Source organism: Pseudorca crassidens, chromosome 13 (genome assembly GCF_039906515.1).
Source record: "Pseudorca crassidens isolate mPseCra1 chromosome 13, mPseCra1.hap1, whole genome shotgun sequence".
Lineage (NCBI taxonomy): Eukaryota > Metazoa > Chordata > Mammalia > Artiodactyla > Delphinidae > Pseudorca > Pseudorca crassidens.
Genome location: NC_090308.1, coordinates 2,553,465 through 2,567,007, shown reverse-complemented (window position 1 = coordinate 2,567,007; position 13,543 = coordinate 2,553,465). Strand labels below are relative to the sequence as shown.

General features: G+C 49.1%; 1 protein-coding gene across 2 annotated transcripts in view; it reads right to left on the bottom strand.

Moving 5' to 3' along the window:
* The window catches only part of RPS6KA2 (ribosomal protein S6 kinase A2), a 352,189-nt gene that overhangs the window by 276,921 nt on the left and 61,725 nt on the right, over positions 1–13,543 (bottom strand). The window contains exon 1 of one of the 2 annotated variants that reach the window (XM_067701561.1): positions 7,392–7,454. The exons of the other annotated variant lie outside the window; for it this stretch is intronic. Coding sequence (XP_067557662.1) covers positions 7,392–7,439 — 48 coding nt within the window. The 5' untranslated portion in view covers positions 7,440–7,454. Of the gene's footprint in view, positions 1–7,391; positions 7,455–13,543 lie in introns of those variants that run through there. 2 annotated transcript variants of the gene reach the window in all.

Genomic DNA, 13,543 nt, shown 5'->3' with positions numbered 1-13,543 from the left:
ACAGTGTGGACGCGGGGCACCCAGTGCACGCCCACGCCGGCCCTCCCGGGCCAGGGACCCTCCTGCTGGGTGTCTTTGCTGCCTCAGCAGAAGGACAGTGGGGCCTCCCGCTGTGGGGTGGCCAGAGCGAGAAGGAAGCCCGTGTCCCGACACAGGGTCCTCCAGGTGCACCACCCACGGGAAGGGGCGGATGCAGTAAAGCAGACCTGCCGCGTCGCTGTGACCCGTGAAGCTGGAAACCCCATAAATCCAAGCGCCCCGCGCTGAGTCACTCAAAACTGGCCCAGGGGTGCGATCTCCCTCTTGCTGTGTAGAGTGGGATCACATCCAGAGAGGAAGCACAGCTCTCGGGGGACAGATTCTATTTGCCCTAAACAGAGGTGGGGCTGCATCCTGGCCACACTGAAGGTGTGAAATGTCCCTCCTTGGGGTGTCAGCAAACCGCTGAGCTCACCAGGCTTAAGACCTGCAGCTACAGGTCACGGCAGCCTCCTGGGGTCAGTGGGGAATCAGCACAGAAATAAGACATTACAGCATTAGTTCGGCAAACCCCACGCTGCCCTGAAAACTTCACAGTTGTGACTTCAACAAATACCGTATGCTAACACATATATATGGAATCTAAGAAAAAAAAAAGTCATGAAGAACCTAGGACTAAGATGGGAATAAAGACACAGACCTACTGGAGAATGGACTTGAGGATATGGGGAGGGGGAAGGGAAAGCTGGGACGAAGCGAGAGAGAGTCATGGACACATACACACTACCAAACGTAAAATGGATAGCTAGTGGGAAGCAGCCGCATAGCACAGGGAGATCAGCTCGGTGCTTTGTGACCACCTAGAGGGGTGGGATAGGGAGGGTGGGAGGGAGACGCAAGAGGGAAGAGATATGGGAACATATGTATATGGATAACTGATTCACTTTGTTATAAAGCAGAAACTAACACACCATTGTAAAGCAATTATACTCCAATAAAGATGTTAAAAAAAAAAAAAAAGCTGTCAGCTTATTCTTCGTAGGTGAGGTGTGGGAAGACCCTGTGGCCAGGAGCGATCAGATGGAGAATCTCACAGGCCAAGGGGACGGATTATTCCAGAGGAGGGGACTGCACAGTCCTGTGTCAACCCCAGTCACGGGGGGACTTCTCTAGGTTCGCTGCGGGCAATCTGCTCCACTGCAGGAGACGGTCAGCACGTGCCTGAACCCTCAGAGGGGAGCCTGAAGCTGGTATGGGCCTGTCTGTCTCAGGGCCTGTCCCCATGGAGAACTGCCCTTCGGTGACAGATTCCAGAGGCTGAAAGCAGGCAGGGACGAGGACCCTGTCTTCCGCTGGACCGCCTGTGTGAGGACCTGAGTCTGAAACAGCCGGCGGCCACCAGGTGGAGCCTGGGAAGAACCCACCCAGGCCAGGAGCCCGGATGGAGAGTGTCCCTGAACTCTGAATCACGGATTTCTAAGTTTTCAGTTTGTGAGCCCCGTAAGTTCCCGTTTTTTGCTCAAGCCAGATGCACCGGATTTTGTATCACTAGTGGATTCTAATACTTAGCTGATTTAGGGGGTTTTATGCAAAGCCAAACAGACGCACAGACTCCTGGAAATCTATAGACCAAACAGAATGGTCTTCCTGACGTTCACAGTCATACCCGAGGAGCAAAGAAAATCCTGAAAGGCAGAAGCCAGTCATCTCATGAAAAGGGGCCTAAAGAACAGAGAGGCAAGACCAGGCAGGGGCTGTGCAGACTGCGAGTTACCGCTTTCTTCCTGTCCAAACAAGAGGGCATTTAATCTGCACCTGGCTGTTGACATTTTAAAAATCTTGCTCTAAAGGCTGTATCAACGGCTCATGTGCATTTACTAGAAGCTAGATCCAATCGATGCATATCATTTTACATAAAGACTTCGTTTCTGTGTTAGTTATTAATAATCTGTGACCCTCCAGACAGGGCTAGCCTTAGTCACCTGGGCAGTACCCACCTAAGGCCCATCTGTACACATGCTGGAGACTTCACACAGGGGCACAGCCTCTGAGTCGTGGGTCTGTGAAGCACACCCACGACGTTGAAGGGAAAACTAGAGCACAGACAGTCTTTGAAAACCGCTGCTTCAGGTTCAAGAACGGCAGGAGGCACTTGAGTTTAAGGAGACAATTTACAATAAACAGAAAGAGAGAGAGAAATCTCATTTTATGCAGTAGATAGCAAACCTGTAGGGAGAGAGTTACTTCAAAAGATGACACTGGTATAGAATATTAATTAGTTATTAAGTATTTAAATTAACTCAAGGACGGTAGATCCATAGTGAGTGATAAGGTTACCGCAGAAGAGGATGATTCTTGGCCTTGGAGACCGTTTACTATCTGTTGAGATTACCGCTCCCCCCCACATCCTCCCCACAGTTTTGTGCTGGTGTCGGTTCATTTCCTGGTGAACTCTGGGCCAGATGGATGGATGCTCTTGGGGACGATTTACTTGGGAGGTTGCCGAGGCCCCATCCCTGATCCTCGTAGCAAGCCTTATGTATTCTGCTAGGAGCTAAATATTTCCATGCACCAACTGCACCCGGCCTACTTGCTCTGATACGCAGGGCCCAATCCTGAAGTTTATTCTGTGGGTGTAGTCACTGCGGAGGGCAGAAACAAGATGCCGTTTCCCTTGCATTAGAAACGAACTCCTCTCGTCTGCAGTTATGCTAGTTCTGCATCTCACTCCTCAGCATCATTTATCTAGGGCACAGGGGCTGACTGTCTTGCAAGACTGTAAGCTGCTGAGCGTAAGCCCACCTGTCTGTTTTAGGGCTGTACCCCTAGACCCCAGTTGGTGCAAATCAAGTGCCCCATCAGTAAGTATTTATGGAGGGGACGGACCATCGTCCTCAGGCAGAGCAAGGAGATGCCATCTCTTACGGTTATATAGCGGGACTCACCCAATTTTCTTTGTCCATTTCAAAATAAACCTCTTGCAACTAAAACTTTAGCCATAACTTCAGAAAATTAATCTCTGTAAAAACCCTATATCTTAAAATCTCTGTTATATTTTCCAAGGCAGGGGCCGTCTCAGTATTTTCTTGATACCACCCTGCATGACAGAAAGTGGATCCACGTTTCTTTCCCCTCTGTTTTCAAACCGCCACAAACAAGGGGTTTTCAGAGCCACAAGGATGGCCCCGAAGCTACTGGAGTCACACCCACAGTAAGAACACTGACCCTTTCTTCCCTGGATTCTAGCTGCTGACCTTCTTAACCCTGTCTCTTCAGCTTCTCTGAAGCTTCGCTGCTGTGAACTTCCTCGGAACGTAAGTTCTCATTGATAACATGGGAAAAGAGAATCAATAAATTGGCAAATGTTTATTGGATACATTTTGCAGACCCCGCCCTCTCCTCCTTGACGTGGGTCATGTATTTCTACAGCCACTTTTTAACAATTCAAATAGCAAATGTTTGGGATTAGCTGTCTTCACATCATCTCTAATATAAACTGCTTTTTAAAATGCGTCTCTGGGGCTTCCCTGGTGGCGCAGTGGTTGGGAGTCCGCCTGCCGATGCAGGGGACACGGGTTTGTGCCCCAGTCCAGGAGGATCCCACATGCCGCGGAGCGGCTGGGCCCGTAAGCCATGGCCGCTGAGCCTGCACATCCGGAGCCTGTGCTCCGCAACGGGAGAGGCCACAACAATGAGAGGCCCACGTACCGTAAAAAAACAAAAACAAAAACAAAAATGCGTCTCTGTCCGTGGCTCTTAAATGTGGTAGAAATCTGTCACAATTTTACGTTTTTAAGACAACACAATTACATTTCTCCTCCCTAATCCGAGCAAGTCAAAACTTTGCTTACACTTTATATCACAAAATAGCTGTGCATGACGCTGTCAGAAGTTTTCCTCTCATCCTTCATTAAACACAAAGTGTCCTATATTTATATAAAAATCACCGTCTCTGGATGACCCTATGCAACATTCTTCCACAGCTGTCTTTTCTCATGTTGTAGAAGCACAAAACATACCGACTCAGATGGCTCTGAGTTTGGAAATGGACCCACAGGGAAAAGATGAACTGTTGTCAGCATGGGAACCCATCACATCATTGGAAACCCACTTGGACTGCTAATTACGTAGACTGTTAACGTGATGTGCGACTATCACGAAGTTCCTATTATTATTACAGACAGTGTGACTGTGAAACAGCCCTCAATATCTGTGAAACTGGAAAAACATCCAGGACTGCTTTGCCCGTGGGCTATCAGGGGTTAACCATGAAACATGAAGATGCTCACCTACCTGAAATTTTAGGACAGATCAGTGTCAGTAACCTAGTAATCCAACGCAACAATGATGAGGAACCCAGATTCTGGGAGACACCTTTGCTCAGCTGCGCACTTCACCTGTAACGCACTCCTTTGCTGCCCCCCAGGCTGGGCGGCCCCAGACCTGCAGCCCTTAGCTATCTCAGCCCGGCGCAGGACAGGGCACGTAGCACCGCAGCCTCTCCTTAAAGCAGAATCTGTGTGGTCTTTGCCTTCATTACAGTCACTCCTGTGCCCGTCCTCACCTGGAGTGGTTTCTCAATTTCAGGAACTTGGTCCTACTACTGTCTCATTGCCCACAACATACGTGCTGAAAGTTTCAAAAACAACTAACAGTGTTTTAAAGTCCAGGTTTCATTATTATTATTTAGGTATGGCCAGGCCAGTGGATCAGGAGACAACGACCACTGAGAAGACGGTTTGTTACCCACAGTTCCCAAGAGGGAAGGAGGCCCCTGGCTCCCTGTGTGGGGAGGACCACGGAGGGAGGCCGGCCAGTCAGGAGGTGGGAGGAGGGCGGGTTGGGAGGAGGGCGGGGGTGAGCCTTTACTGTAGTTTCCACGGGAAGGAACAGGCACGGCTGGGTGAGCAAAGCTCAGCACAGGCTAGTCTGAACCCCTCCTGGGGCTGTCCCCAGCCGTCGGGTACCTGGCCCTGGGGTGATCAGGGCAGGGGACGGTGGCCTGGAGTGGGAGAGCGCCACAGAGCGAATGGTTAGGTGTGGGCTCGGGGTGGTTGGTCTGTATACGGAAGGTGCCCTCCTGAGCAAGGGATTTGGAATCTGCCTTCGCTAGCCCGTTGGGACAGCGTGGTCACTCCAGGGTCAGCAGCCCCATAATACACACAGGGTTGACACAGGCGGGGAGACACACTTCCAGCCCTCGAGCGGCTCTGCTGAACCCTCCCCACCATGGGATAAAGGGAAGAGCTCAGGAGTGGGTGTCCGAAGCTTCAGGTCTGGCCCAGGCTCTGCCACTCACTCACCCTGTGATCTTGGGCAAAAGGCATTTCAGCTTCTCAGGCCCCCAGTCTCTTCATCTAGAAAATGAAGTGTATGGGCTGTGAGATTTCTAAGACCTCTTCCAGCTTCCAAATGTCATGAGCCCCTCCTCGTAACCTGCCACATAGAGAATCTGCACTCCTGTACTTGTCAAGGAACCCAAACTAAATCCTAACAAAATTTATGGATTTCCTCCCCAAAGCTGCGGAGAACTGTCTGGGGGTGTGACATCAGACAGCTTCAAATGTCCCTGGATGATGCAGCTCTCCAGAGAGCTGTTTACCTGAACCACATACAGCTGACTTTGGATAGAAGTGCTTTTCTGCTCTGTACTTTGGTCTGACCCCCTCCGCTTACAATTCACAGCATTACAAAAGGCATTACTGAGAAACGTGCTGCACTTCACAGAGGCTACCCTTAGGCATACCGTTCACTGCATTTACGTGGTGCCCTCTTTAGGAGGACCCGCGGGAGGTGCTCCTCTCTGGGCTCAGGGACAGAAAGAGATGTGTCCACCCGAACAACTGGGTCTGGGCTTTTGTCTGCGGTGTGAGCTCACACTGTGTCCACCCCTGGGAAGCCAGCAAGCTCAGAGCTGGCCCCAGCCTGCTGTGCCTTGCTTCCTTTGCCTCAATATCTGCATTTACTCACTTTTTAATCTCTTATGGAATATATCTGCTGACTTTATCGATGTCTTTGGGAATAAGAAGGGGTTTCAGTAAGGAAATACTCCCAGAGATGTGAGGTTCACTTACATCAGAGCAAAGGGCCACATGGCGAATGAGGGCAAGGACGTCGCAGACGTAAGGGCTGGGTGGGTGAGGGGCTGGGAGCCAGAGGGTGCGGCTTTTACAAGCAGATCTGTTCCTGCTTCTGAAAGCGGGCACGTGCCCGTTCCTTAATGCCTCAGTTTCCTTCACCCCCAAACTGGAAGGAAACGACTTTCATTTCCCCTTATAAAATCATTAGAAATATTATTTCAGGAGTGATTTTAAAGTGAAACATAAGTTTAGTTCAATATTATATTTTCATGCATACAGATCTACACACAAAGAATATTTATTAACCACAGTTTGCAATATATGCATATGCACACCTAGAGATAGTTACTAAAACAAGAGAATCAGAACATTTCTTCCCCAACTTAAGAAAAGTTATATGCACGTTGTTGGAAAGTCACAGATTTTCTTCAAAAAAGTGTTATGACTCGCAAATCCTATACCCCTGCGTATGTCTGTGATTTTTAAAACCCTGTATTTCACACCTATCGTTTTTAAAGACAGTTATATGAGATACAATTCAAAGTAATTTCTCTAACAAATCCAGAGAACAGACTGCAGGAATTATTCTGCATGACCTGGTTTGGACTGTAATCTGAGGCATACTTATTACATATGACTATTATGTGTTTGAGTTATTTCACTTAAAAACGGGCAAACTCGGCAGGGTGGGGCAGAAGGAATGGGGAGTTATAATTTCATGGGCACAGAGTTTCAGTTCGGGAAGACGAAAACGTTCTGGAGACGGACAGTGGTAACGGCTGCACAACAATGTGAATGTACTTAATGCCACTGAAAGTGGCTAAAATGGTAAATTTTATGTTATGTATATTTTTCTACAATAAAAACGTTCTAAAAAAGGCAAAAAAAATGTTTTTAAGGGCAAACTTCTAAATCTGATTCTCTTCACCTTTCAGTAACTTTACCTTTTAGTAACAGCTTCAATAAACATCAACTTTGTCACATTTTCTCCCCTTCGCTTCTAAAATTGCAGGAAAATGACTGAGTGGCCCCGGTTCCCCTCGACTGTGAAAGCACACGAGAGCATAAGATTAAATCCATTCGGGCTGTAACACAACCTCAAAAAGAGGGCGACCGCCTTCACCCCAGCTGCTGACCTGCTCTTTGCCTCCATCTGTGACCTATGACCCTTTCACATTTAAGGACACACAGAATTTCACTCTGTCCCAGAAAACAACTTTCGAACTTGCCCTTCACCTGCCAAGATCTCTGTCACATTATCAGTTTCCCAGCAGAAAATAAAAACCGTCAAAACTTCCCCGGACCCCAGTTCTAGTGCGAGGGCTGCCCTACCTTTCTGAGAAACAGTTTCTGCAGCTTCTTGCGCGGCAGGCCGATCATCCTCCGTCCCCTCCGTCCGCAGGCCCAGGAGCTGCTGGGCTGGTCTGAGCCATCGCGCGTCCCGCATCCCGCATCGCCGCCTCCTCCCATCCTGCATCCCGGCCGCCGCCCAGGACCACGCCCCCCGCCCTCCCCCCGACCCGTCCTCGCCCCTCCCCTCCCCCAGCAGAGGACGTCCGCGGGGCTGGCAGGGCTCTGGCGGCGGGACGCACGTGCTCTGGCCGCAGTCCAGACGGCCTGCGCGCCCACCGGGGGGTAAGGAGCGGAGAACCAGCCTCCAGGCTGCCCGCGTCCGTCTCCTCGCAGAGTTAACGCGCAGCGCTCGCAGCCTCAACAGGTGTACCCGGCCTCCGGCCCAATCGCCGAAGCCGGAGTCCACGTGGACCGAGTCAAGTGTTCAAAACTGGGAAATTTTCAGAGACGCCACGAGGGGCGGGCTGTGAGCCCCTCGCCGCAGCACACCTGCCACCTGCCGGCGCGCGAAAGGCACCCCCAGGCACTGAGAGAAGGCGACAGATAGAGGAGAGGGCAAAATGAAAAACGGTGGCTTATTTTTTCAGGTGGCGCCGGGTCAACTAATGCGCACCGATTGTGCAAGGTTTGCGTTATCCGGTGTTATTAGTCCTTTAAGTAATTCTTCCACATGGACGCCTAGACAAACACACTCACACATGCACACACACACCTGCACACGCACGCACACAACACTCACACGTGCACACGTGCACACACGTGCACAGGTGCACGCTCTCCCATGCACATGCACTTTCTCTCTCCATCTGCTGCAGGCCAACTTGGAGTATGTCCCATGTGGGTAACAGAAAAGTCTGCTTTGCCTTCCCTGTGAAAACTGAATCCCTATGTTCCCTCCAGAACGATCAGCCCTGTATGGCTGTGCGTCAAGCTGTGTCTCGGTACAGCCAGAAGCACGCAAGTGTAGCATCGAAGCAACCTCTGAGAGGAGAGCAGCAGCTCAGAGGTGGACCTTCGCTGCTTAAGAGCTTCCTTTTTTAAGCTGCTTTTTAATACGTAAACAGGTTCCTCCTCTGAAGACCTAAACATGAAATATGAAAAAACTACCAATCAGCTTTTGAGGTGACGGATAATACAAGTCATGGTTGAGGGTGTGGGTGTAAAAATATATTGGTATAAAATGACAGGGCCTGAAAAGAAGGAATTGAAGATAAAGAGGATATTCAAGACTGAAATGGACAGAAATGGCCCAGATTTGGGGCAGTGCACAGCCCTGCTCATCTCGTCCTTTAATATGTTAAACACATCTTTCCAATCAAATGAAAATGGCTGAAGCACAGTTGTTGTTTCTCAAGTGGTTGCTATTCCAGGAAATTTGTTCTTCCAGAACAACTTATCATTCATTCCATTGCTTCTGGAGCACATATTCTATACGTTCTTTTTCCTGAATAGGAGAATTGATTAACACGCATTTATCCAAGTAAACGTTGTATCTGTCTGTCTGAACAACCCCGACCTAAAATTATCAGACTCTTTGTAACACTATCCTAACTGCAGTTCAATTCGAACTTCCACAGGAATTAAAAGGTAATTATCTCGGGCTTAGTCCTTTGGAAAATGCATTAGCAAAAAGATGGGGTCTTGGGTCTCTGGCTAAGCCACGGTCATGTCAGATCTAGTGGCTTTGCAATAGAAACCCTTCACTGCCGATGGAATTTAACGGCAGGTATGTATAAGTATGTGAACTGAATGTTGCCATGGTGACTATAGCAAGAAATTGCCTTTTATTTTATGCCATAGAAAATTGTCATGACAATCTTGGCTTACTCATCTTCCAAATACATTTTTAAGAGAAATTATTTTGAAAAACAGCTACCACTGTTCTCTGGTCCCTGCTTGAAAGGAACCGCTATCAGACTGGGCATCTGCCCTCCAGCAGCCGAATCAAAAATGCTGGCACGATCCAGCCCAGGAAATAAACCGCCATCCCCACCCTAAACAGCGCCCATCTTGTGTTTCCATGACACCATAATGTCAACTTTGAAGCATCAGGCCGTGGCTTCCTTTACAAAACCTAGAATTCCACTTCTCTGGGCCCCCAAGGGATCAGACAGACATCTCAGAGCTGTAGTGTCCAAAGCCACCCCATGTGTTCACCACGTCTTTCCTCTTCCCAGGCCCAGGATGCAGGCGGGTTGGTTAGGATGGGACCACGTGGCTGAGTCCTCACAGCTGGGATCAGGAGTGCAAGTGACGTTAAAAGGGCATGGGCTTCCCTGGTGGCACAGTGGTTGGGAATCTGCCTGCTAATGCAGGGGACACGGGTTCGAGCCCTGGTCCGGGAAGATCCCACATGCCGCGGAGCAACTGGGCCCGTGAGCCATGGCCGTTGAGCCTGCGCGTCTGGAGCCTGTGCTCCGCAATGGGAGAGGCCACAGCAGTGAGAGGCCCGCGTACCGCGATGAAGAGTGGCCCCCGCTTGCCACAACTGGAGAAAGCCCTCACACAGAGATGAAGACCCAACACAGCCAAAAATAAATAAATAAAAAGCCAAGCATTTGAAGCCCTTTAAAAAATAAAATAAAAAATAAATATACACGTGGTATAGCTTGCAAGTATGAACACCACGATGAATCAATTCATTTCATTTAGAGGCACTGAAGGATTCATGCAGCTTTGCTCAATGCATGGATAACAAAAACGCAACCACTGTGATGTGGGTGGGCGGTCTGTGATTTACTATTGTTGTTTTTATTTTAAACAAGGAGTCTCATACTAAAAAAAAAAAAAAAAAAAAATTGGGGACCCGCTGACTTAGAGGTCCTGGAGCAAAGAGCAGGATCTTAGGAGGAGCCCGATTTCTTGCCTCAGAGTTCCTGACTTTCAGGCTTAGCTGAACCCTGCCTGATGTCGTTTGGTTAGCATGGAAAAAGTGGAGGCTAAGAGTAATTTCAAATCGTTTTTGAGTCATCAAAGGGTTATATGAAGAGAATGTAAAAGTGTTATTTACTTCCACAAAAGAAATCACAGGAGAAAACCGTCTTTGATTTTGGCAAATGTCTACAACTTAGCACCATCACTGGGCTAAGACCCTAAAGCCACAGAGCTCAGGTTCAAGTCTCAGCTCCACCCTCGGCTGTGCGACCCTGAGCAGTAACTGCCTCAGTGTTCCCACCTGTAAAACGGACACAGTAACGATCACGGTGACTACTTCATACGGATATGAGCATTAAAGAGTTAATGTCTGTAAGGTGCTTAGAGCAGTGCCTGGGACATAAAAGTATTATACAAGGGTTTGTTAAACAAATTAAAGGAAAACAAAAAATAAATAAATAATAAAAACCAAAGAAATCAACAAAGCAAGAGATACAAATGTCCTTTTATTTTGAGAAAGAGCAAAATATCAAGTAGTCCTTTAAAGATTTTTCCTCAAATTTACGACCTCACGATTCGGTTTTTGTCCACACGTCCACCATCCAATACTGATTATATCACACATAATGCTTTTCAAGAACTCCTCTAAGATCATTCATTTTAGGATTCTTACTGTTTAGCTAGAAAGAGTGGAAAGCACGCAGAGTTCTAAATGGAAGGGACATGTGTGGAGTCTGCGGACACCAGGGCTGCTGTCAGTGTCTTAATACCGAGCATGTGGTCACACCCGCACTTTGGGGATCACTGCTCAGGGGCTGGTGACCCCCAGTGGGGGAGGGGTATAGATGGCCCTCCTGGCGCACGGGAGCTGAGAGCACATTGGGGTTTAGGTACACTTCAGGGATGGGTGGAAGAAAGGGACCCAAAGGAGAGGGCCCACAAGGAAGAACCACAAGGCAAGGGGAAGCCAGGGGCCTGACCCACCACCGCTAAAGGGAGCGGGCGTTCCCGAGAGGGAGTGTGGTCCACGCTACCGCCGCTGCTGGAAGATCAAGCTGGAAACGTACCAGGAGGTCATGCAGGGGATCTAGCAACACGGAGCACGTTTCCCTTCTCATAAGAGCGGCTGTGGTGAGATCGAAGCCACCGGAGTAGGTCACAGGCAGACAGAGAGGGCTGGGGGTGGGAAGGGGCGAAGCCGACACGCGGGGACGTCCCGACGGGAAGGCTGGTCAGCCCACCGCCAGCAGGTGTGCAGGACCGGGGGCGGCGGGATGCTGGCCTTTTACCACCCGCTCGAGTCAGGGCCGTGAGCCTCCCCAAGCACTGGAGCTGGAGGGTCAACACTCTCAAAAGTGCAGTGGAAACCCTTGATGACGCATGAGCAACTTCTAATAACGCGAGCGGAACGTTTGTGAGAAGAATCTGGAGACCATGAGCAACAAATATATCTACATGTTTGTGAACGTATCATTTGTATACTATACATTTATGTATTTATAGAGAGAGTATATCTGTGTGTGTTTATGTATATGTATAAATATACACACGGAAGAAAAACTAAGTACTTAGAAGATCTGACAGTTTATCTCCTGTTCAGCTCCATCCTTTCACAGCCACCCAGCCAGGTGACCTGGCCTCTAACCGAAGTCATATTTACCAAGTGGCCGAGGGGGGCGAGGGTAGGACTGCGCCCCAGGTCCGTGAGCTTCCGGTCTGGTCCTCTTCTCATCCTACAACGTGACCACACTGCTGGCCAAAGCCAGTGCTGTAACGAACGGTATGAAGAACGGTCGCTGTGTGCTGTGGAAGGGAAGCATCCCCGAGTAAAATCATATGAGAAGCACCACAGGACTAGGGCGACATTATGCCTCCGAGAAAGGAGTATGGAGAGCTCTTTCTGTTGAACCAGTCGCGGGTGTTGACATCGTTAAGGCCTGGGGCATCTCTAGCCCAGTAAGTTGTGTTTCCCAGGCTATGCTCCACAGAAAACCAAGGGCTGGGGAAAGCTCCCGGGCGTCGCCGGGGCCACTGCTGGCTGCTGTTCCGCAGGTGCGTCAGGTACGGCTGGCCGGCCAAGCAGCTCCCCACTCTGACATTTTTTTTTTTTAATAAATTTATTTATTTATTTTTGGCTGCGTTGGGTCTTTGTTTCTGTGCGCAGGCTTTCTCTAGTTGTGGTGCGCGGGGCTACTCTTCACTGCAGTGCACGGGCTTCTCATGGTGGTGGCTTCTCTTGTTGCGGAACACAGCCTCTAGGCACATGGGCTTCAGTAGTTGTGGCTCACGGGCTTCAATAGTTGTGGCTCAAGGGCTCTAGAGCACAGACGCAGTAGTTGTGGTGCATGGGCTTCGTTGCTCCGCAGCATGTGGGATCTTCCCGGACCAGGGCTCGAACCCATGTCCCCTGAACTGGCAGGCGGATTCTCAACCACTGCACCACCAGGGAAGCCCCTCCACTCTGACATTTTTAATCCCCCCTGGAGTCACTGCATCTGTAGCTGATCGACAGGCCAGGTGCACACTAGTATAGAGCCTCATACAAGGCCAACTTGTAATAAAACAATAGTAGCTTTGTTTAACTTTTACGAGATTATAAAAGATAGCTATGATTTCCCATGGCTCTTTTTTCCCCCATGAGACCATGATTTAGAAAATGCTACCCTAAACTGCAGTACCAGGTGTAAGATGGCGAGCTGGCATTTAGAAGAGAGAACTGAAAAGCTTCCTGCTTGTTTGAAAGACACAAGACTAAGCGTCACCTTTTGGTTGTACTGACCTCCAGTCCCTCGTCTGTACGAGCAGTAACAACAGTAAGGAAACAGTGACCCCGTGAAGCTGCCTGACCGATGGTAGGTACACAGCTCTGATGAGTGGAGGGAGTGAGTAGGAAGTGAGGTGCTGGCCTTCACGACGGCACAGTCCTAATGCCGTTAGAAATAAACAGAGCACTTCCTCCTTCTCTGATTCGCCACAGGGCAATGTCATTACAGCCCTGATTATGACTGAGACATTTACAAGGTGAACTGCAAATGTCAAGCAGAAATCTCAAACCCTTTGGGTTGCTTGGGTGTATAATTATGGTGACAACTCTTATGCTGCAGAGCAAATCGCAATGACTTGTCAATTAATGAACTGACTACTTTTTTTCATGCCATTTGTCACTAAATGCCACTAAACTTCCCCTTCAGTTGGTGAAATTATGTAAGCTATTAGTGTTAGCCATCTGTTATTAAATCCCAGACATCTGTAATATA